Source organism: Eulemur rufifrons, chromosome 7 (genome assembly GCF_041146395.1).
Source record: "Eulemur rufifrons isolate Redbay chromosome 7, OSU_ERuf_1, whole genome shotgun sequence".
Lineage (NCBI taxonomy): Eukaryota > Metazoa > Chordata > Mammalia > Primates > Lemuridae > Eulemur > Eulemur rufifrons.
The window spans coordinates 263,825,467-263,848,464 of record NC_090989.1 but is presented as its reverse complement, the minus strand read 5'-3'; the positions used below and the strand labels follow the sequence as shown (position 1 = coordinate 263,848,464).

General features: G+C 37.1%; 1 protein-coding gene across 3 annotated transcripts in view; it reads left to right on the top strand.

Annotated features, from left to right (window-relative positions):
* CTNNAL1 (catenin alpha like 1) overlaps window positions 1-22,998 on the top strand; it is a 67,356-nt gene that overhangs the window by 39,971 nt on the left and 4,387 nt on the right. For 2 of the 3 annotated variants that reach the window (XM_069474532.1, XM_069474530.1), the window contains exons 11-15: window positions 2,628-2,778; window positions 13,509-13,546; window positions 18,214-18,264; window positions 18,407-18,561; window positions 22,001-22,049. In XM_069474532.1, the coding sequence (XP_069330633.1) occupies window positions 2,628-2,778; window positions 13,509-13,546; window positions 18,214-18,264; window positions 18,407-18,561; window positions 22,001-22,049 (444 nt within the window). The remainder of the gene's footprint in view (window positions 1-2,627; window positions 2,779-13,508; window positions 13,547-18,213; window positions 18,265-18,406; window positions 18,562-22,000; window positions 22,050-22,998) is intronic. The other variant, XM_069474533.1, reaches the window with a different exon arrangement.

Genomic DNA, 22,998 nt, shown 5'->3' with positions numbered 1-22,998 from the left:
CAAATCCTGTGCCTCTGGGACTGTGCCCAGAGGGGCACCTAGTTATAATTCTTTCAAAGGTACTAACTGGATCAGCTAGCATGGCTCTCATCATATTAATCTTCTGCAAGCTCTCCAGTGACTTCTTTTCTCACTCAGAAGAAAATCCAGCCCTTTCCATATATACTTCTCTATCACATGACCACTGGCCACCTTCCCCTTGCTCATATCTGTCTAATCCTCTGGCCTATTTGCTCTTCCTTGAACATACTAGAAATGTTCCCATCTCATCCCAAATGAATTGTCCTGTGGCTCCCTCATCTTTTTGTTGACCACCTAACTTAAAATACTGTGACCACCTAATACCTGCTTATTCTTTATTTTTATCCATCCTGCTTACCCTTTATTTTTATGCATGTCATTTATCCCCTCATAAAATATCTTATAATTTAATTATTTTAATTGTCGGTCTCCCCACTATAACGTGAGCCCTATGAAGATAGGGACACTTATTTGTTTCATTCAAAGCTATTTCCCTAGCACCTGGGACACAGGTGCAGTACCTAGCACGCAGTAGGTAAATGACTAGCCATATGTTAGCCATATACATATGTGTGCATGTGAATAATCCTATATAATGAATTCCCTGAAACAGCAACATCACTTGATAGTAACACTTGATAGCTTCTCTGTCCCATGATCATATTCATTTCCCTCATGGCACTTACCATGATTTATAATTATTTTAATTGTATGCTTATTTATTCCAAACTTCCACTAGAATATAAGCTTCATAATAGAAGGGTTTTACCGTTTTCATTGCCATATCCCTCATACCTAGCATGATTTTTTTACACAGTGGATTCTATAAAATACTAATACTTATTGAACAAATGTTTGATATGATATCCGCAGTCTGTGAACCTGGAAAGTAGACAGAGTCAATGCGTGTTGTCATGAAGAGGAGGTGAAAGAAGTGGAAGGGAAAGAAGCTGCTATACACATGTCAAAATTGGACTCCTAATTCCTAGCTCCTGGATCTTTCTTTGTGTGTTATTTAATGGGCCACCAGGAAATTTCAGTAGGTTGATGGGTTCTATTTTTAGGTAGGAGCTAAAGTGTAATTTCTATTGAACATCAGGTCAGGAAATATGTGAAGATTCAGCTCAGCCATCCATTTTCTGCCTGTATTACAAATTGCATCTGTCAAGTCTTTTGTGTTAGAGTGATTATTACATGAAAGATAAAATATTAGTTGATTCATTAATTCATTCATGTAGCAGTTAACGGATAAAATCTAAAAACCTATATCTCAGTGTCTTAACACAATAGCAGTTTATTTCTCACTTATATCAAGTCCTGAGTGGTGGCATGGCTTTCTTTCTTGTGGTGAGCCAGGCTTTTTCCATCTTGTGGCTTGCCAATCTCTAGGACCTCAAAATCCCTGCCGGATCATGTGCATTGAACCATCAGATGTGGAAAGGAGAGAGCACTGAGGAGTGTAAGGGAGGTGTAGTCAGACTGGGCATGGAATTGGTGGCCCACAGTCAAGTGGACAGGACTCAGTCACATAGCCATACTCCTCTACTAGAGAGGCTGGGAGATAGAATCCTGCTTTGTGTCCAGGGGATCGAAAAAACAGATTTTGAGGAAAACAGAAACTCTGCAACAGTGTTTTTATTTATTCAACACATTTACTTAGCTCATATGGTGGCACGTAAAAGTACCAGGAAGATTCCTGCCCACTTTGTGTGTATATGTATGTTTTGTGAGAGAGGTTGTGATGTGGAAGGAGCCTGGACTTGGGAGTTAGGGAGATCTAAGTTCAAGTATCAGCTCTGCATAGACTAGTTATAGGATCTTGGAATCTGGAGATCTTGGACTGGTTATAAACTTGGAATCTCCGAGCTTCAGTTTCTTTAGCTGTAAAATGGGAATGCTGCTTATTTGGGAAGGGTAGTATTTTATTTGTGTGTTTAGGGGATTAATGTTTATCAGAGACCCAACACAGTATCTTACGCATGTACCTATCATGTACTCATAGGTATACGTATATGTTACTACTACCACCTCTACCACTGCTGCTACTACCACTGCTACTGCTGCCACAGTTACCACCACCACTTCCACTGTTACTGGTACTACTACCACTGCCACTGTTACTACTACCACCACTACCACTGCTACTACTACCACCACTACTACTGCCACAGTTGCAACTACCACCACTGCTACTGCCACTGTTACTACTACCATCACCGCCACTATTACTACCATTACTACCAACAGTATTACTACTAACTCTTCTACTCCATATACAGTACACTCTTTGTGGTCTGCATATAACTGAATTATGCTATGGAAATAACTTGGTTGAAACAGAGCTTTCCTTGAATAAAGATAATTGCTCCTTGAATACAGGTGTATATATAATGCATACTATTGATCCATAAGTCAGATGATAAGAAACAGCAAGTTTTGTTCTACTATGTATCTCTATATTGCCCAAGGTGGGGCCTGTCTGTGGAAATTACTTCGTGGTTGTTTATTGAGTTGAATTGAATAGCACAGAATTAAGTTTGGTCTCCAAAGTGATTCTGAGGGCTAAGATTTTGAAATTCACACTGGGGTATATTTTGTTTCTTTAGATAATTTCTGCTGCTGAAACATTGACATTACATCCATCTAGTAAAATTGCTAAAGAAAACCTAGATGTATTTTGTGAAGCTTGGGAATCCCAAATTAATGACATGTCAACACTGCTGAGAGAAATCAATGATGTGTTTGAAGGAAGACGAGGTAAGAAACTGTCCATATATTGAAATATATTCTTGTTTTAATGTGACTCTATTAGTTTTTTAATGTCAAACCTCAGATGCAAATGAATTATCTTGTTATAACCCGGCTGGGTTATTTTTATAGTAAAATATCTTTCACAGAAAAATTATAAAAATATTATTTTGTCCTTTATTTGAGCATCTAAGCAGTAAAATTTGTTGTACAACAGTGTAATTATATTTCCCTGAATTATTATTAACATTCTAGTTTTCCTATTGAAATTAAGCCATTTTTTATTTCTTCTAAATTATTTTTTAGTTTTAGTACAAAAGCTCCTGGTTATACAGTAATTCTCTGATTTAATTCTACTATAATTTAATTCTATAGCTTTATAATGAAATGAATGTAGTTATTTGATTTTTGAATTGCTTTCCTTCCACTTGGATGGAATCTCTTTCCTTGATGACTACATAATCTTGGAATATTGCCTGTGGTGGGTAAGTTCATCGGTATTTCTACAACATGTAGAATAGCACCATACAATGTATATGAAGGCATCATTTTTACTCTTTATTTTAATATCAACTGGGAGTTTCGTTTATTTCCCATTGTATTATGCATCCTGTTATTTTTGTTTATGTGTTTTTTATGTTTTTTCTCTTTGAATGGCTTCTGTTAGCATGCTTATTTTTAAATAAAATATTATTTAAAGTTATAACATCAAATTACATATTTATTTTTATTGAATATGAACATTTAAACATTTCATATTTTAAAAATACCCATTTGGGATAAATGTTGATTTGCTTAAAAATCAGGGAATGATAGATTTTGTAGCTATAACATCATTTGTAAAGTATAATAAATGTTTACCATGCTTCTACATTTAAAGATTTCTATGATAGTCTGAATAGCATATCATTTTGATAAAGTATTTATGGTTATACGAATTTTTATATGAGGCAATTTTCATATATTAAAAGGTAAAATGGGCCGGGCGCGGTGGCTCACGCCTGTAATCCTAGCACTCTGGGAGGCCGAGGCGGGTGGATTGCTCAAGGTCAGGAGTTCGAGACCAGCCTGAGCGAGACCCCGTCTCTACTAAAAATGGAAAGACATTATATGGACAACTAAAAATCTATATAGAAAAAATTAGCCGGGCATAGTGGCGCATGCCTGTAGTCCCAGCTACTCGGGAGGCTGAGGCAGTAGGATCGCTTAAGCCGAGGAGTCTGAGGTTGCTGTGAGCTAAGCTGACGCCACGGCACTCACTCTAGCCTGGGCAACAAAGTGAGACTCTGTCTCAACAAAAAAAAAAAAAAAAAAAAAAAAAAAAAAAAAAAAAAAAAAGGTAAAATGATTTAATTGATCCATATTTAAGGAAGAACGATCACTTAGCCTTAGGAATTGTTAGGAAATGAAGAGAAGTGAACTGGTGTGGTGAAAGGAAACTTGGCCTGGGTTAGCTGGAGTGTTTATAAGGCCCAGCTCTTTCTCTAACTGATGTCAGGCAAGCTCTTTCCTGCTTTGGGCCTGTGTGTCCTCAGCTCAATAATGAAGATCTTAGGCTGAACTATCTCAGTGATCTGCCAGCTCTAAGTTTTTTGTGAGTACTACCTGAAGCTAGTGTGCTCTTTTTTTTTTTTTTTTTTTTTTTTTGAGACAGAGTCCCACTCTGTTGCTCGAGCTAGAGTGCCATGGTGTCAGCCTAGCTCACAGCAACCTCAAACTCCTGGGCTCAAGCGATCCTTCTGCCTCAGCCTCCCGAGTAGCTGGGACTACAGGCATGCGCCAACATGCCCGGCTAATTTTTTCTACATATTTTTAGTTGTCCAGCTCATTTCTTTCTATTTTTAGTAGAGACGGGGGTCTCGCTCTTGCTCAGGCTGGTCTTGAACTCCTGACCTCAAGCGATCCTCCCACCTCGGCCTCCCAGAGTGCTAGGATTACAGGCGTGAGCCACCACGCCCAGCCGCTAGTGTGCTTTTGAGCTCTGGGCATGAAGATACCCCTAACTGTGTCTCCATCCTGCCTGCCTCTCTTTGAAGGTCAGAAGAATATTGTCTTTGGGGTTTTTTTTAATCAGTTGTCATCAGCCCATGAAAGTAAGGAGGCTGAGACAGTGCCAAGGACCGGCCCTCTATTTTTCTGGGATGTGATCTACTCCATGGACTTGGACCTGTGTTCCATGTCTGCCGTGAGAAGCTTGACTAACAGCTGCAGCCAATCCGAAAAGAATGTGGCTCCAGGCCTGGTCAAGCTGATTGTCCTTTTCCAGAGCCCCATTCAGCTTATTATGGGTTTCTTTCACACTGTGTTCAATGCTGGATATGTTTTTGTTTTCATTTATGTAAATGTGGGGTGTCCCTGAATCATCACATATACTCCTTCCGTGTCCCTAGGTTAGTGAGTTCACCATCATCTGAAACTGGAATGGTTGTGGTTTCCTTGAACAAGGGCCTGAGCTGCCTTCCTCTTTGTGTCTGGTATCCTCACAATTTCTCAACTAGGCTATTCTACTGGCATTTTGATCTATCTTCTCTATTTCTGTAAAAACAGGATTTGTAACAGTTTTTTTTCCCTCAAGAAAGATACCAGTCATTTAAAAGTTATTCTCTGCCTTAATTCTGGGCCAAGGTCTGAGTAGCGATTAGAATAGTAATTAGAGGTTGATAGGCTTGAGTAGGATTTTTTTTTCCCTATAACTGTAAGTAAATTTCTTTCTTAGGGAAACAACTCTAGTTCCATTTCCTATCAAGGAGTCTCTTCCTTACTCCCTGGGATCTGAGGGATAGTCTCATGTTGGGTAAGAATTGGGTAGAAGTTGAAATCCAGGTTCTAAAGCCAGACTGCCTGGGTTTCAATCCTGCCTCTGCTACTTCCTAACTTAATCTCTGTGAGTTTCAAGTTTTACATTTATAAAATGGGGATAATAATGGCATAACTGCTTCCAACGGTGGATGTGAAGATTAAATAAGTTAATTCACAGTAAGTTTAAATGCTACCTCTATCAGCATCAGCATCGTGACCACCATTACCTTATGGTAAAGCTAAATAGTTTATGAGAGAACATTGTGTCCAGTTTTTCCCATTAAGCTCAATCTCTCCTACTTTCTGGCAGCCCTCTCTCCCTATGTCCTTTTCCCCACTCCAGAGAGGCTTTTGGACAAGCCTGTCTGGCCCTACCATAGTAGATCTTTTGACCTGTGCCCAGTAGAAGAGAGTATACACTTGCTTCTCTGTACAAATGAAGCTCATCTTCATCTCTTCTTCAATGGGGAATTGACACTCTCTGAAAGATTTCTCTGACTGAGCATCTAATGCAACATCAATTCAATGCTCCCTTTTTTTCTGTCTCCGAGATTTGCCTTTTTTCTTCTTCTGCATTTTTTTTTTTTTCCCCTTTGGAAAAAGGAGAACTTTATTTCTCATAGAGGGTAGTAGACTGTTGGGCGGCCATTCCAACATGCTGGGAAGCAGAGCCCCAGCCCGAAGCCAGACACACATGCTTCCAAGGCTTGCCTTTCTTCTGCCAAAGTTAGCCTCTGAAAAAAACAGCTGGGGAAGTTCAGTGAAAAATAAAAGTCACAGACGAGTAGGGTTTGTGTGGGTAAAATTGTAAGCATGATCATTCTGAGGTATATGACCATAGTAACACAACCATAAAAATAACAATAGCTGCCATGTATTGAGAATTTACTGTGTGCCAGGTACTTTGATAAGTATAGGATGTGCATCATCTCATTTAATCCTCTCAGTAGCCCTGTGAGACAGGTATTATTTCCACGTTTTATTTATTATGCAACTGAGGCTCAAAGAAGTTAAAATGCCCAGTTTCCCACAGTGAGTAAACCATAGGAGCTGAAACTTTTATTGAGGTCTGAACGATGTCAAAGATGAATTTTTTTTTTTTTTTTTTTTTGTTTTTGTGACAGGGTCTTGCTTATTGCCCAGGCTAGAGAGCAGTGCTATTATCGTACCTCATTGCAACCTCAAATTCCCGGGCTCAAGTGATCCTTCTGCCTCAGCCTCCTGAATAGGTGGGACTACAGGCACATGCCACCACACCCAGCTATATTTTCTTTTTTCTTTCTTTTTTTTTTCCCCCCATAGAAACAGGGTCTTGCTACATTGCTCAGGCTGGTCTTGAACTCCTGGCCTCAAGCAATCCTCCTGCTTTAGCCTCCCAAAGTGCTGGGGTTACAGACTTGAGCCACCATATCACCACCCACAGCCCAAAGATGAAATTTTATCAACCACCCACACTCTATTACTCAAGCAGTAAAACTCCACTCTAGCCCTAAAGTATTCTAATGATAATGAACCAATTCTGTAAAAAGTGCTCACTACTGCAGCTCTGAGTTCTGCTTTTTTCCCTCCCAAAGCCATTCCAGAAATAACTAACTAGGAGATCCCAATCTTAGGCAGTTCAGAAGGTACAGAGCAAGGAAAAAGCAGTGACCGGATTCTTGTTTTGGCCTACCTATTATTATTAGCTGAGGATGGGGCTGGCTAAACTACAGAAGAGATGTAATCTGTTAGTAATGGAGTCCTGGGCACTTTTGAATTTAAGTGGCCACCATTTGCCTGGCCTTTTGAATTTAAGTTTATTTCAATGGACATAAATGAAATAATTTATTTATAGTGCTTGCAATATAGTAAGTGGTAACAGATGTTTTGCTTTTGTTTTTACCATTACGTGACCTGTAACAAATCCTTTATCCTCTATCCCTGAGGTTCCCATCTTTAAAAAAAGGGAATTAGACCAGATTGATACAGGCAAATATGCAGCTGCCATTCCCCATTCTTGCTCCATGGCAAAAATTGCTGATTGGTCTTGGTATGGTTCTCACATTGAGCTCACATGTGACCTCTCAGTCTTTCTCAGCACAGTGCTCTACCATCTGCTATGGATAGAACAGAGCTGAACGGGAGAATCCTGTACTTGGTTTTGGACTACATGGTCACTGTGGTTTCTTTTACTTTAAAAGCTGGATATTATGTAAATGGTCTCTTCTTTAGGTTTAGGTAACCTATACTGAAAAAATCAGGGTTACCTTAACCTCTTAAGGGCTGAACAGAAATTCCTCCTTAGCAGAGAAACTGTGCTGCCTTCAGTTGGTGGGACACCCATTGTTTACCTGGTAAAGTGCCTCTCTATTCAGAAAGGCATGTTGACATGGAGTTGGTTGATTTCTTGCACTGCTTCTCTTTGTTCTGACTTTTATCATGAAGCTCATGAGCATTGTTCTTTCCACAAAAAAGTCTGACTCTCGGTTAGCCAGTATTGACTGGACTGAGCCCAGTGCCACAGTGTTGTTCTCGCTGTTATCTGGGGCTGTTGTGACAAACCTGCCCATTGCTTTCCATACAAAGGTGTATTCTTCAGGTCCTGATTTCTCTTTGCTACTATTATAAGTCATTATGAATATTATCAGTAGGCCTTTGCTGTGTTCTAGCCACTTTAGTTCTGCTCTGCATAACATGACTCCTGTGATTGGGAAAATTATCAGACATGCTAGCTAGTATCATTTAACCAGCCAAGTGGCAAACATCATACTAAAAAATGAGAGGGAGCCTTTAGTGTTCTTACACTTGGAGTCAGTCTAAGAGCTAGGTCATTGTCCACCTTAACCCAAGACACTCAAATTTCATACTAGGACCTCCTGGAAATTTCAAGAATGTTAAACTCAATACTTGTCTTCCTCCCTTCTGCTTTCATCTTATTTGGTCTTCTCATCCAAACCTCCAAGGAGGCTGTGGTCTTCATATTAGAAGGGACCAGACGTAAAAGACTCCACTCTTCCTTAGTGATGAATAGGTGTCAGCATTTAGAATTTGAGATTCTTTTGAACAAATACATGTCAAAAAGGAGGCTTCTCTCATAGCTTGCAGACTCTCTCTCTCTCCTTTAAGGAAACTGAATTCCCTTTGTTCTGTTTGAGCCATTAGAGTAATGTGACTGAGCTTCGGTTTATAGGGATGCACCTCTAGCTAAACTGTGTAGGGCACTTACGATCATGGATGGCATATTTTCATAAACCACTTTCTTTTTTTTTAATCAAGGCTCCTCCCAAGAATCTTAATTTAGTTTTCAGTTCTGTCACTACTGTTCTCTTATTTCTGGTAGCCCTGTTTCATAGCCCTGGCTTATTTTATCACTTGGCAGATTAGATGTTACTAAAATGGGGAGTACAGGAAGAGGAACATGTTTGCCGGTAAAGATGAGCTTATTTGGGGGAGGTATGAGCCTGGAACAAGGGAGTGATCTGTCTAGACAAGAGGTGGTGGCCTAAACTAGGGGGATAGTCAAAATGAAGATAAGGAGGGAGGAGCGGGAGGAGCACTTGTGCCCAGGACTAATTAAGGAAAAATTTAAAAAATATTACTGGTAGGATTTGTTGGTCAGTTGAATATAGAAGTGAGGGAGAGGGAGGCGCTTGAGGATGACAGTTAGGTTTGGATTAGAATACTTAATCCTACTCCTGAGTTTAGCTAATAATCTGCCTGTCCTTGTCAGGGATTCATTATTTGAAGTGGGTCTCAGGACATGATTCTTTTCTGATTGATCATGCCATACAAAGCACCTCCAGAACCAAAGAAAACTAATTATAAGAACTGCTAATAGGGACTAATTTAGCACATGTTCGGTGAAATAATAAGGCATTTTTATTCTTGGGGAATGAGTTTTATTTTGTAGATATGCAGAAAGGCTCCAGATACTGAAAATGAGAGCAGCACTGCTCAATTAGATTTTCATAAGAAATAATTTTAGTACCTGCTTAAGATCAGAGGGCCTTTTGAACTTAATTGTGAACTTAATTTATCTGGAGGTATAAACTTAGGAGATAGCACAATTGTGTTGTTAACTAAAGGATTTAGGGAGTATTTTTTTTGAGACACGTCTTGCTTCATCGCCCAGGCTGGAGTGCAGTGGTGGGACAATAGCTCACTGAAGCCTCAAACTCCTGGGCACAAGTGCTCCGCCTGCCTCAGCCTCCCACATGGTTAGGACTACAAGCACCTGTCAACACGCCCCTGAGGTAGTCAGGGGACTAGACTGCAATAGTCCTTGAGTGCCTGGAGGGATTTAAGGGACTCAATCCTACAGGGAGTAGTGATACATAAAATTATTAAATGATCAGATTGAAACTAAGGTAGAGGCAGTAAGGATGGAAAAATAGATGGGATAGGTGAGAGACATTTAGAAAGCAGAAGCTGCCAGAAATGGTGGCTCATGTCTGTAATCCCAGCACTTTGGGAAGCCGAGGTGGGGCCATTGCTTGAGACCATAAGTTCAAGACCAGCCTGGGCAACACAGACCTGTGTCTACAAAAAAAATTAGCCAGCTACTAGGGAGACTGAGGTAGGAGGATCCCTTGAGCCCAGGAGTTCAAAGCTCCAGTGAGCCATGATGATGCCACCGCACTCCAGCCTAGGCAACAGAGAGAGACCCTGTGTCAAAAAAAAAAAAAAAAAAATTAGACCCACATGGAAGTAACATCTATAAAATTAAAATAATTCAGATCCATCATTAGTATTATCTTCGTTTTTCTTGTATTATTGGCAACTTGTTTGGTTTTTGTTGGAACTGGGGGAAATAGGAACAACCTTACCTGCATAGCATTTAGAGGAGGCCTATCTTAAAAATCGTCAATTTTGTAATTATCCTCAAATTTGTATAAATCATTCTGAGTCTAACTGAATGATGGGAATAGAAAGCAAAACAAAGTACCTATAAGAGGACCACAGGGATTGGAACTGCCAAGTGATCAATACTGCTAGGTGGATGGTAATGGTAGTAAACCAGATTATATAAAAGCTTCCTTTTCATTGCATTTATTTCTCCCTACATTCTATTTCTTTGACTCTGTTGTATCCTTAACTCTAATGTGTAAGAGATAATGAAACAGTTGGTTTCCTGCCTCTGCCCGCCACCCCCTTTTGGAGAGTGAATGTGAACCCATTTTAGGGTCATGGGCATTATAGAGGATCACAAGTTTAGACAATACAAGATTGCTCATCTAAGCTAATTATTATACATTTAAGTAACGATTGTGCCCTTTTTTATAGCATATTAAGATGACTTTTTAGGGATCTTATGGACAGGATTCAAATTTTGCATTAAGATAGACAGCGAATTTTGAGATTCTGAGTTACCTGAAGACCATCTTCTGTTAATCTTCTTGCAGCTAAATCAGGTACTTTTTACATCAGGGCTTGGAGACAAGGCATGAAAATAGCCTTTTCTTCTTTAAGGTTTTTTTTTTTTTTCTCTCACAATTCTGAGATCAGAAAGCCATTAATAAAATTCCCTTACAATTCTGACATTACAAAGTAATGATTTGAATCATAAAGCTATTCCCAAGTTCTATTAGTTGACTCTTAGCAACAATTCATCTCATAGATGAGCACTATCCAATAGAAATAGAATGCTAGCCATATATATAATTTAAAATTTTCTGGTAGGCACAAGAAAAACTAAAAAGCATGTTAAGTTTTATTTATTCATTCATTCATTCAAGACAGAGTCTTATTCTGTTGCCTGGGCTAGAGTGCCATGGCGTTAGCCTAGCTCACAGCAACCTCATCCTGGGCTTAGGGAATCCTCCTGCCTCAGCCTCCCGAGTAGCCGAGACTAAAGTCATGCACCAGCACGCCCAGCTAATTTTTTCTATTTTTAGTAGAGACAGGGTCTCGCTCTTGCTCAGGCTGGTCTTGAACTCCTGACCTCAAGCGATACTCCCGCCTTGGCCTCCCAGAGTGCTAGGATTACAGGCATAAGCCACCTTGCCTGACCTTAAGTTTGTTTTAATAGCAGTTTCTATTTAACCCAATAAATCCAAAATACTATTTCAATATTTTGAAATTATTAAGATATTTTATATCCCTTTTTCCCCCTTTGTACTAAGTTTTCAAAATCCGGCATGTTTTTTACACTTACAGTATATCTCAATTCAGACCAGCAATGTTTCAAGGGCTTAGTAGTCACGTGTGGGTTCCATATTCAATAGCACAGTTCTAGATGAAATTTTAGGCTGGGTGTGGTGGCTCATGCTTTTAATCCTAGCACTCTGGGAAGCTGAGGCAGGAGGATCGCTTGAGCCCAGGAGTTGGAGACCAGCCTGCGCATGAGTGAGACCCTGCCTCTACTAAAAATAGTAAAAATTAGCTGTGTGTGGTAATGCATACCTGTAGTCCCAGCTCAGGCAGACGGATTGCTTGAACCCAGGAGTTTAAGGTTGCTGTGAGCTAGGCTGAGGCCACGATACTCTAGCCCAGGCAACAAGTGAGACTGTGTCTCAAAAAAAAAAAAGAAAAAGAAATTTTAAATATTTGTATAAACCATTCTGAGTCTAACAGGTTCACCCTGTTCATATAATAGTCATGGTATAAGAAAAGGCATGATTTAGTGCTTTTATATTATATTTACTTTTAGTAGGTTGGAGCATATGAAATTGATATTTTTAAATTTCAAAATGGTTGAATATCAGTGATTTCATATGGTTCAACTTAATATATTATAGCTGAATATACCTGTTTTCCTTGAAGAAGTAATTTTCCTTTAAGAAACAATTACTGTTCAAATCTTATCTTGAATTTTTATCTCAGATATCACAAACCTAAAAAAAAATCTAGTATCCAACATGGATAGATCTGGAGGACATTATTTTAAGTGAAATAAACCAGGCACAGAAAGACAAATATTTCATTTTCACACTCATATATGGGACCTAAAAAAAAAAAATTGATCTCAAGAAAGTAGTGAATAGAATGGTGGTTACTAGAGATTGGTAAGGGTGGTGGGAAGGGGTAATGAAGAGATTTTGGTGAAGGGGTAATTCTGTTTCATAGAAGGAAGAAGTTCTGATGTTCAGTGGTACAATGGGGCAACTAGAGTTGACAATAGTTTATTGTATTTCAGAATAGTTAGAAGTTTTCAAATGCTCCTAACATGAAGCAATGATGAATGTTTCAGGTGAATCATGTCCCAGTTACCCTGATTTGATCATTGTATGTTGTGTGCTTGTATCAAGATGTAACATGTACTCCATGAATATGTACAATTATTATGTATCAATAAAAAAATTTAAAAAAAGAAAGAACTAAAAAAAAATCTAGTATCCATTGTAACCTGACTGTATGCATGATCTGGAAACCAGAAAGATGATAGATGGGGCAGATGAAGTAGGTATTGCACATTTCCTTCCTCTCCTCAGTTATTGTGCTTCGTGCCATGTTTCAATTTTGCCCGCCTGTTATTTGTTTTATTTCATCTTCCTTTCTTATACACTGGGTTTGTCCTCTTCCCTGACTGGGAGAACACATTGTAAGGTTAGTTGTAAATGATTTTGTCAGGTACTTGCAGGAAAGGAAGAAGCACCAGTACCTGGTACTGATAAAAGAGGGATCATTACAGGCAGGGTGCTCTACAAGGAGTGCTCCATGAATGAAGCTGATTGTAAGTGGAAGTAAATGTCAGAGAGACATTGGGCCTTTCTCCCTCTATGTTGGGAGAGGTAGAGATTGCCCAACCAATCCAATACCTTAGAGATGCAGCTGTTGATATAGTCTGTTCACCAACCAAATTACAATTTTATTTCTGAATCACATGTAATTTGTAGACTAAATTATCAACACGAATGTATTAACATTCCTGTTTGTTTAATAACATTTTAAAAGTTAAATGTGAATAATAGAAAAATATATTAATAGAATAAAAAATTTTAAATTATATGTGTTATTTGTAGGAGAGAAGTATGGCTACCTTTCACTTCCAAAGCCAATGGTAAGTAGCAGAATTATGTACATTTCTGAATGTTTTTATTCAGAATTCAAATTATGCTCTTGTTGCCTATTGCTACTCTCCCCCCTACAAAAAAACTGACATCACAGAAAAAGTTAGGCTATTAATGGTGACTTTTCAAAGTCATTATTCTGGGTAGCAATCTAAATGTGGCCCATGCTCTGAATATTTGTGTTGGGTTTAAGGGTTTGAGAGAATAGGTAACAGAATTTGTGATTAATAAGAAGCCATAATCTGAGAGCAGAAGTCATTTTGTTTTCCATATCTTGGCTCTAACTTGCAAAGCCATATCGGAATCATTTTCTGCAAACTAAGAACTTTTTCATATGTTTACTACCTAGATGAAAACATGCCATATATGTGGGAAAGAGATACAGAGTGATATATTAGCTAGGCACTAATCCTAAGATCCCTTTTGGGAATGAAAATTCCTTCCACAGACCCATTCAATTTTGGAAGAAAAAAAAGAAAATTTTTATCTTCCAGCTGATAGCATTTTAACATCAGTCATATTACCCAGGTAACATTTTGATGACTTTAGCAATTCATTTATAGAGATCACTGTATGGAAATTTATACTTTTGAATAAAATATAGGATATAGAAAGCAGAGATGATAATTAAAATCGGTTATTGAGAAGGACCATTCTTCTGAAAACCATCAAGTGTCTTAATAACTCTAACTTCAGAAATAGAGGAAAACAACGGACTATGTAGAAGTAGGTTCTGAGCAGGAAGTAATCATGATAGCAAATGAGAAAACCAAAGACTTGTAAATTATACCCAGTATAAAATTATACCCAGTTCCTCAATCACAAAAGAAATGCTTAAAGGAGCACTTTGATGACTCCCAGTATTTATAATACATCAAATGTTTTATGTGAGAGGGACAAAAAATTCATTTGTTATTCATTCATTAAATATTTCTTGGTCACCTGCTATTTGCCAGATACTATGTTAGGCACTGGTGAAATAATGATGAAAAAGATGCTAAAATATAAATTCCACAGGTAAGGATTTTAAAACTGTTTTGTTCACGGTGGTATTCCCATTGCCTAGAACTGCCTGGCACAAGTTTGTCCCTAAAAAAATGATTTGATAATTTGCTGAGTCAATGAAACAGGCTCAGCCTCTGCTCCTTTGAAGCTTGCAGTCTAGCTCAGCACTGTCCAAAAGAAATAAATAGTTGGCACTGGATAAGTGGGTTCCACATCTAGGCATTCAGCTCGCCTTTAATTGAAAATGTTTAGAAGAAAAATACGGAATAATGATACAACAATAAAACATAATACAAATAAAATAACTAACACAGGATAACAATTATTTACATGGCATTTACATTTACATTGTATTAGGGTTTTTTTTTTTTTTTTTTTTTAGAGACTATGTTGCCCAGGCTGGTCTCGAACTCCTGGGCTCAAGTGGTCCTCCTGCTTCAGCCTCCGGAGTAGTTGGGACTATAGGTGCGTGTCGCCATGCCCAGCTTTGTATTAGATTTTATAAGTAATCTAGAATGATTTAATGTATTTGAGGGAATGTGCATAGGTTATATGCAAATGCTATGCCATTTTATATAAGGGACTTGAGCATACAGAGGTACAACTGTAATTCAAGGCACATATGTAATTTAAAATTTTATAGTAGCCACATTTAAAAGAAAGAAACTTTTGAAATTAATTTAATAGTATATCTTATTTAATATATCCCAGGTAGTATCACTTTAAAATGTAATTAACATACAGTTAATTATGGGAATCTTTTATATTCTTTTTGTCATACTAAGTCTTCAAACTCTGGTATGTATTTTACTATAACATCACATCTCAATTCATACTAGTCACATTTCAAGAATTCAGTAGCCACATGTGGCTACTATATTGGATAGTATAGGTTTAAACTTGTATAAAAAGAAAATGAATAGAGAGGAGACAAAATTATTGATGATTATTAATAGTGACAGTGTGGTGAAGAACAGATGGTGAGTCTTCAAAGGGAGAATTTGTAATGAACAGATAGAAAATAAAACTCTTGGTGGTGTGGTGGCTCGTGCCTGTAATCCCAGCTACTAGGGAGGCTGAGGCAGAAGAATCGCTTGAGGCCAGGCAGGAGTGCAAGATCAGCCTGGGCAACACAGGAGACTCTGTCTCTAAAAATAAAAAAAGATTAGCCAGGTGTGGTGGCACACACCTCTTGTTCCAGCTGCTTAGGAGGCTGAGGCAGGAGGATCGCTTTAGCCCAGGAGTTCGAGGCTGCATTTCAACCTACTTCTCATTAAAAAAGAAAAGAAAATTCTTAAGCTGGGGTTGTAGAAATGACAGTGGGAGAGTGGTCAATGGTGGAACAAATGATAAATCCCCAAATTTAAAAAATGGTATATAATTAATTAGTATGTTTTTTGAAAAGGGACTGGCATTTAATACTGAAATACATTAGAAAATTGAATATAGCTGGTAAAAAAGCAGTAATGACACTGCACATGGCTTTGGAAACGTGGCTTTTTTGAAAACAGTTTCTATGCCTTAAACTATACCCAGAACAGTTAGAAAATATGGATAGAAGTTTGCCTGTTTTGTTATTTTAAACTAACTTAACCCTACCAAATGGTGTTATAGCTAATATTCACTGGGTTTAAATAAATAAGGGTAGACTCACTGTTTTGTTAAGTGCTATAACTTAGAGCTACTGCAAAATAATTTCTTGAGAATTAGAAAAGACATCATAGAAATTTTAATAGGTGGAATGGAGCAAAGATTTTGTTTAACTGAATAGTGTTTTTTATCTTTAGTAACAAATCATTTCAAAATCATGAACCATTTCCTTAGCTGAGGATAGCATAGCTAATTATATTCCTAGAAAATTGTACCTGTCTTTTTTAGGAAGCAAAGTTGAAGTCTGGTGCTATTTATACTTAGGGGCTTGATGTCTTTAGCTTTACATGACTGAAACTGATGCATCTGACTGCATTCCAAAACAGTGTCCACTAGATGGTAAGCTTGGTTACATCATTAAGATGGTTTATTTACCTTTTCAGGTAATCCCCCTTCAGTCTTTGTTAAACACTTTAACAATAGTAGTAATTTGTAAAAGTGAAAATAAAAATAATGAAAAGACAACTAAATTTAAAGAATAAGATGAGCTATAAAATTCTAAAAATATAAAACCTGAAAACCTCGAGAGTATTCTTAACTTTCTTAAATGCTTTATCAGTTGCCACCTATACAAGGAAGAGCCAGAAAGATCATTGATCATCTTTGTTTATTCTCTGATGAGCAGAAGAGGCAGCTTGTATTTCTCTCTGTGTGTGTAACTGTACTTTCTCTATGTTTATTTTCTGTCCTTCAACTTCACCTGTTTCTTTAATGGTGAACATCATTAGAAAATCTCGAAAGGGCTGTGTTCAATGAGCAGATCAATTTAAACTTTGTGGAGGCTGTTTTGTTCTGCAGTGAAGCTGGTGACAGAGTAGCTGCTCAGAAGTCACAAGTCATAGTGATAAAAAGGGAAACAAACAAATGTATATAATCTTTTTCTTTAAGGTATTGGTGATTTTTTTCCCTTAAACTAAGCAGACAAGTGTTTTATTTTATTACAATTTATACTTTGTGCGTATGTAAATACGTACCCAGTGTGTCTTTGTGTGTTTATATAATTTAAATACATGTTTCCATTAAAAAAAAGATGGCTGCTTGCATCTGCTGGCCCCCTTTTCTCTACTAGCCCTAGTCACTCTGGAACTCCTGCCCCAACTATGGAAACTCCCTCCAGATCTCAGAGTTTCAGGAGTCTCCAACATAGGCTATCATCTCCAGAGAACTTTTGAATATATTTTTCAAAGAAATGTTTCTATTGTTCATGGTATGGTTTGTCCTAGTACTCTATTCTTCAAGTAAACAGATACCTATGGACTAGCCTGGTAATCTAGTATAGAATATTTTCGCCCCTTCTGGGGGAAATACATTCTGAGTTCCAAATAGTTTAAATAAAAACAAACTTGTTCTTCCAAAAATAGGGAGCCATTGAATATTGGTTCACATATTGAACCCTAAATTGTAACTCTAATCTCTTTTATAACCTAGGATATGGGATTAGTAGTTAGTACGTCAGTTAAACTAGAGTGTTGAAATTTAGCCTTCTAAGGGCAAATTAAAGAGATTTAATTCTAGAGTCATAACGTTAGGAACACATAGAAAACTACATATAGTGGCTAATTTTAATACATCATTTCATAAGAATCATTCAAGCATTATAATAATCTTGCTCAACAGAGAGGCCAGGAAGGTTTAGGGGATATAATAACTGGATCCCAGGAATATTGTGGAAGTTGTCTTGAAGCCCCTGAAGTCCTTGTAAAAAGAGAAAAGCAACTGCAAACACAGAGACTGTTGACCAGGGCAGGACACTGGCCTGCTTTCCCTGGCCTCAGATTTGAAACCGATGGTCTTTCAAAGCTGAACTCACCTACTAGTAGAATATTTACAACTGATTGGTTGTTTGTTTAATTTATATTACTTACTATAGTTTAACTACCTATTGAATAATTTAAATGAGATTTTATTGTAAGTACTTTGTTAATGCTTTCCATTAGTATTGTTTTTCCTCGCAATTAAATGTATTGCTTTTTAAGGTATCTTAATTTTTTTATTGTCACAGAAGAATAATGCAAACCTGAAATCATTAAAGCCCGACAAGCCTGACTCTGAGGTAAGACTTTGTCCTTTGTCTGTCGTCTTACATATTTTTTTTTTTTTTCAATCAACGCACAAGCCAGGTAACATTGTCTTACATCTAATCTTCCTTTTACATCAATAGTGACAAAGTTGTAATTAAAATGTATGTTTTGTAGGAGCAAGCCAAGATAGCAAAGCTCGGACTTAAGCTGGGTTTACTCACTTCTGATGCCAACTGCGAAATTGAGAAGTGGGAGGACCAGGAGAATGAGATTGTTCGATATGGACGGAACATGTCCAGTATGGCCTATTCTCTATATTTATTTACTAGGTAAATGTAGTTACATTTTGATTTTTTTAAATCAGTGTAATAATATCTGGTATAAAGAAAAAGTGACATGTTAAATCATTGATAGGTTGAAGTCAGTATCAAATATATGGTAAAAAGATTAAAAGTAGTTATTATGACTATTTAAGTGAATGCAACAGGAAGACATGTCTTTAATTAGGATTTAGATTTAGAAGGGATCCTCTTCTAGGTTTGTGCCTCATTCTTTACATAATTGAAATAATTGTACATCCTACTTTTTGTCATCTTGCACATCAGTGTCTCTGCCAGCCAGCCTCAGTGCATTTAAAAAGACATGTCTTTTATATGTTTATGCGAGTGATTGATTAGACACAGGTCAAAGAATAGAGCTGTCTGGGCATAGTGGCTCACACCTGTAATCCCAGTACTTTGGGAGGCCAAGGTAGGAGGATTGCTTGAGGCCAGGAGTTCAAGACCAGCCTAGGCAACATAGCGAGATCCTGTCTCTACAAAAATAATTTTAAAAAATAATAATAAAAAGAATAGAGCTATAAGGCCTACCTCAGTAGGGTGCCAAATCTCCATGAGTCAGCATTCATTATGTAGAGGAGAATTTCCCTACCTTTAATATTACTTGACCTACATTCTCTGTCTTGTCCATATTAAATGAGTCTTGATCAAATGCCTTGTTGAAGTCAATGTTGATCATAGTCCCCAGTCTTCCATTATATAATAGTGTAGTAATCTATACATAAGGTATAGTAATTCTGCTTGGCTAAAATCAGTTATCTGTTCAATATTCTAGAATTTTCTCAAGGAATAACTTCAAACTTTTCGTTCAGTTTCTGAAATCTATCTTTTTCATTTTTGGAAACCTGGAAAATACTTGTTATCTCCAGTTTTCTGGCCCTTCTCCTACTCATTTTGATTTTGAAAAGACTGTCAACAGTGGGATACACATGCAAGTTGTTTCAGTATGCTGGAAGGTAACACATTAACTGATGCTCAATTAAAGTAGTAAAGGATCTCTACAACTGTGTAGGCTTTGGGGCTCAATAAATATCACCCCTTTTTTCCACCTAAGTTCTGAACAAAGTAAAAAATAAGCAAAATAATAGGCAGATGGGAGACAGTAACATTTATATTGATAAAGCTGATATTGGTGAATATAGTTTATATCCACAGGCAAGTAGGTTTTAAAAATGATCCCTAGAATTAAGAAGTCTTACCTCAGAGGGGCAGAATGTGTTTCTGTAAAACACATGGAAGACCAAATATTTCTCAAAGACATCCTCACTTCCAAGAGAAAAAGGATAAAACAAAGAGCTACCATGTCCAATTTATTTTTGCAAAATTACCAGAAAGACTGAAAAGAGGAATGTCTGGCCCCTTATGGGGTGGAAAATATGTGAGGTAGCAGAGAAGTGAGGGATGCTGTGCTCATAGAGATTTCTTCATTTGGAAGGAAGATTAGGAATAAAGAAGAAGTACTCCCAAGCTAGGAGGATTCATTTTCCCCTTGCTAATGTCTTCTACCTTTTCTAGATAGGTAATTCTTTTGCAGGGAGAAAGTGTAAGTGATGGGAGTTACTCATTTTGCTGCTGTTTAGCTATCATTTGTTAATACCTCACCATACTTTCCATCATTGGAGACCATTCCTCTGGTGGTTTCCTTCTTTTGTTCTTAACTATTGTTAGCAAGCTTCTCCCACAATTGAGTCTTCTCAGCATGAATTTTGACCTCCTTTTTTAGTTCATACCTTTTTAAAATCTGATGGCCCATGCCTGCACAAGAATGCAAAATAGAACTTCTGTGTTTACCAACAATAAATTTATTTGTACAGACTAACTGAAATAATAAAAATCTCAACTTTTGGCTGGAATCATGCTAGTTATCTCAATGGTGATGAAAATCATGCTTTCAAAAAAAGTTTTTGACTAATAAAAACTGGAGAAATATATTATTACTTTATGAGTATAGTTTGATGCGTAAAATCTTCCCAGAGAGTTCATCAGTAGAGTTTTTTTTTTACAAGATTGTAACTGCCCCTTTAGTTAGTTCTTATTTCAGAATATTTCAAGATGATATGATCAGCATTTTTTGTTTCAGAGTCAGAATGGTTGATATAGGTAAGGGATAACGTGTGTCCCATGGATTCTGGGAGGTGGAGGGGCTGCACCATGAGGGGTAGGGATTTTTAAAATTCTCTGGAATGGGACTTGTTATCAGAATATGGTTATTGGGCAGAAATGATGAAGTTCAAGAAAAGAAATGGATTTTTTGTAATGGATAAATACCTTGTGCCATTTTGGCAAGTCTTGGTAATGTATTAATAATTACTTCTTTGTGGTAAAATCTCAAGTTGGTTTTGATTTCTACCCACACTGTCTGTATACTTGTTTCCCTGACCCCTCAACAATCTTTTCTGTTTTTCCTTAAGACTGAGGTTTACCAACTTCATCTAGGTACTTCGTCCTGAGACCATCTGTTAGCCTTCACAGTGTCAAGTTCGGCAGTTTTCTTGGGCAATTATGTAGCCCTTCCTCAGGCTATTCTTTAAGGTTGTCTTAATAATTTACATGATTTCTAATATTTATATATAATAATTCATATTTCTTAATTTATATATTTAAGATTTTCTAGTGCCTTATAGTTTAAAAAATTTCGAAGTTACCAGTGCCTTATAGTTTTTAACATGACTTTTGCTTCATAATTTCATTTGATCTTCACAGTAATCTATCAGGCAACAGGAATGTTATGTTTCTTTCTCATAGCTGTTAAGTAGCACAACTGGTTGCTATTAGGTTCCAGATCCTCTGATGTATGCCTAGTCCATTGCATTTCTTAATGAATTCTGTTATTCTCTTTGTTGTAATTTACTTTTCATTTTTTAAAGTCCTTAATTCTTCTTGGTAGTTTTTAGTCTGATATTCCCCAATCTTCTGAGGAGAGTGGTAGCCAAAGTATTATGTTTATTTTATGCACTCAGAATTGAAACTTAAATGATATGTCTCACCAAAGTTAGACAACTGAGTTCCTACCAGAGTTGAAATTAGAATTAGAGGTGAAATTTCCTGTCTTTTGCTCTAATCTTCTTTCCATTATGTAACAAAAGCCTTTGGTTAAGACATATTATCAGATCTCATATATTTAATTTATGAAATAAGAAGAAAAATGTTAAGGACAAATGGACCTTAAATATAACTTGTCAGTTTTAAATTTTTTATATTATGAAATTAACATATATAATTTTTATTTGGAAAAAGAAGTACCCTAAGAAGTAACAGTTAAATAGTGAAGTTGTTTTAAGAATAAAGTCAAAATATTATTAGTCTGTTCATATTATCCTTCAAAAGTTTGGATCTGTTAATAGACAAAATGCTCTAAAACTTTAGTAGTATAAAACCAATTACCAGGCAATAACTTTTGTTACCTTCCTAATAATTCATTTTATTTTAGAGGAGAGGGGCCACTGAAAACTTCCCAGGATTTAATTCATCAACTAGAGGTATGTTTTGTTTCCATTTTATACTACTACTTTAATTCTGGGCTAAAAATGGGTAATAACTGGTTTTCTAAATGATTACATTGTATGTGTATTTTCCAGAGAGTGGTAGAAAAGTAGAAAGGTAGAGGGCTTACAGTAAGATTTTGTGGAGCTTTCTTGGTTATTTCATTGGAAAGAAACTTAAAAATTATAGGAATAAAGTAGAATGGGCTTTGTTGATAGTCAATAGATGCAATAAGTTTTAGGTTTTCCCAAGTAGATGAAAATATCCTGTAAGCAGATGCAAATCCCTTATACTTTTCAGAGTTCCAGAAAGACTTTTTGGCATCTTCATTATTGAATTGGATGAATGATACCGATTAAATGAGATAATACACGAAAAAGCATCTGTCATAGGCTTGAGACCAATGGAGGGGACTCAGTATGTGTTAGTTTCTTTATTTCCTTCCATATTCATCATGACTTAGGGCATTTAGGGAGAGACAGATACACTAACACCCACCTTTGTGCCCTGTGTGTCATGAGACTCCACGCAGGCCCATCTGTAATTCTACCTCTAGTTAGAGGCTTGAGATTGGCAAGTGGGTTGCAGAATTCCTTTCCTGTTTTCCCTGATCTTCATGGTAGCCTGTTTGCCTCTCTCGAACCAAGAGCATTCCTGCATTTGAAATTTGAACTTCCTGTCACTTTATCACTCTTATATAGTTTCCTTTGGCATTCCCATGAACTTCTACCTGAACCTCTTCAGGAAAGGGGTTTCAGCTTAAGGGCATGATTGTCAACAGAGAAGAATTATAGAAAATTTGTCTTCTGGATTTTTTGGTAGACTTAATAGTTTACTATTAGTCTACTAATAGTGAGCTATTTCCTTTAAAATAGTTGGAATAAATTCTGGATTTATTCTTTTCAGTTAGGCCCCAGCTTATTCATTAAACCAATGTCTGCTGAA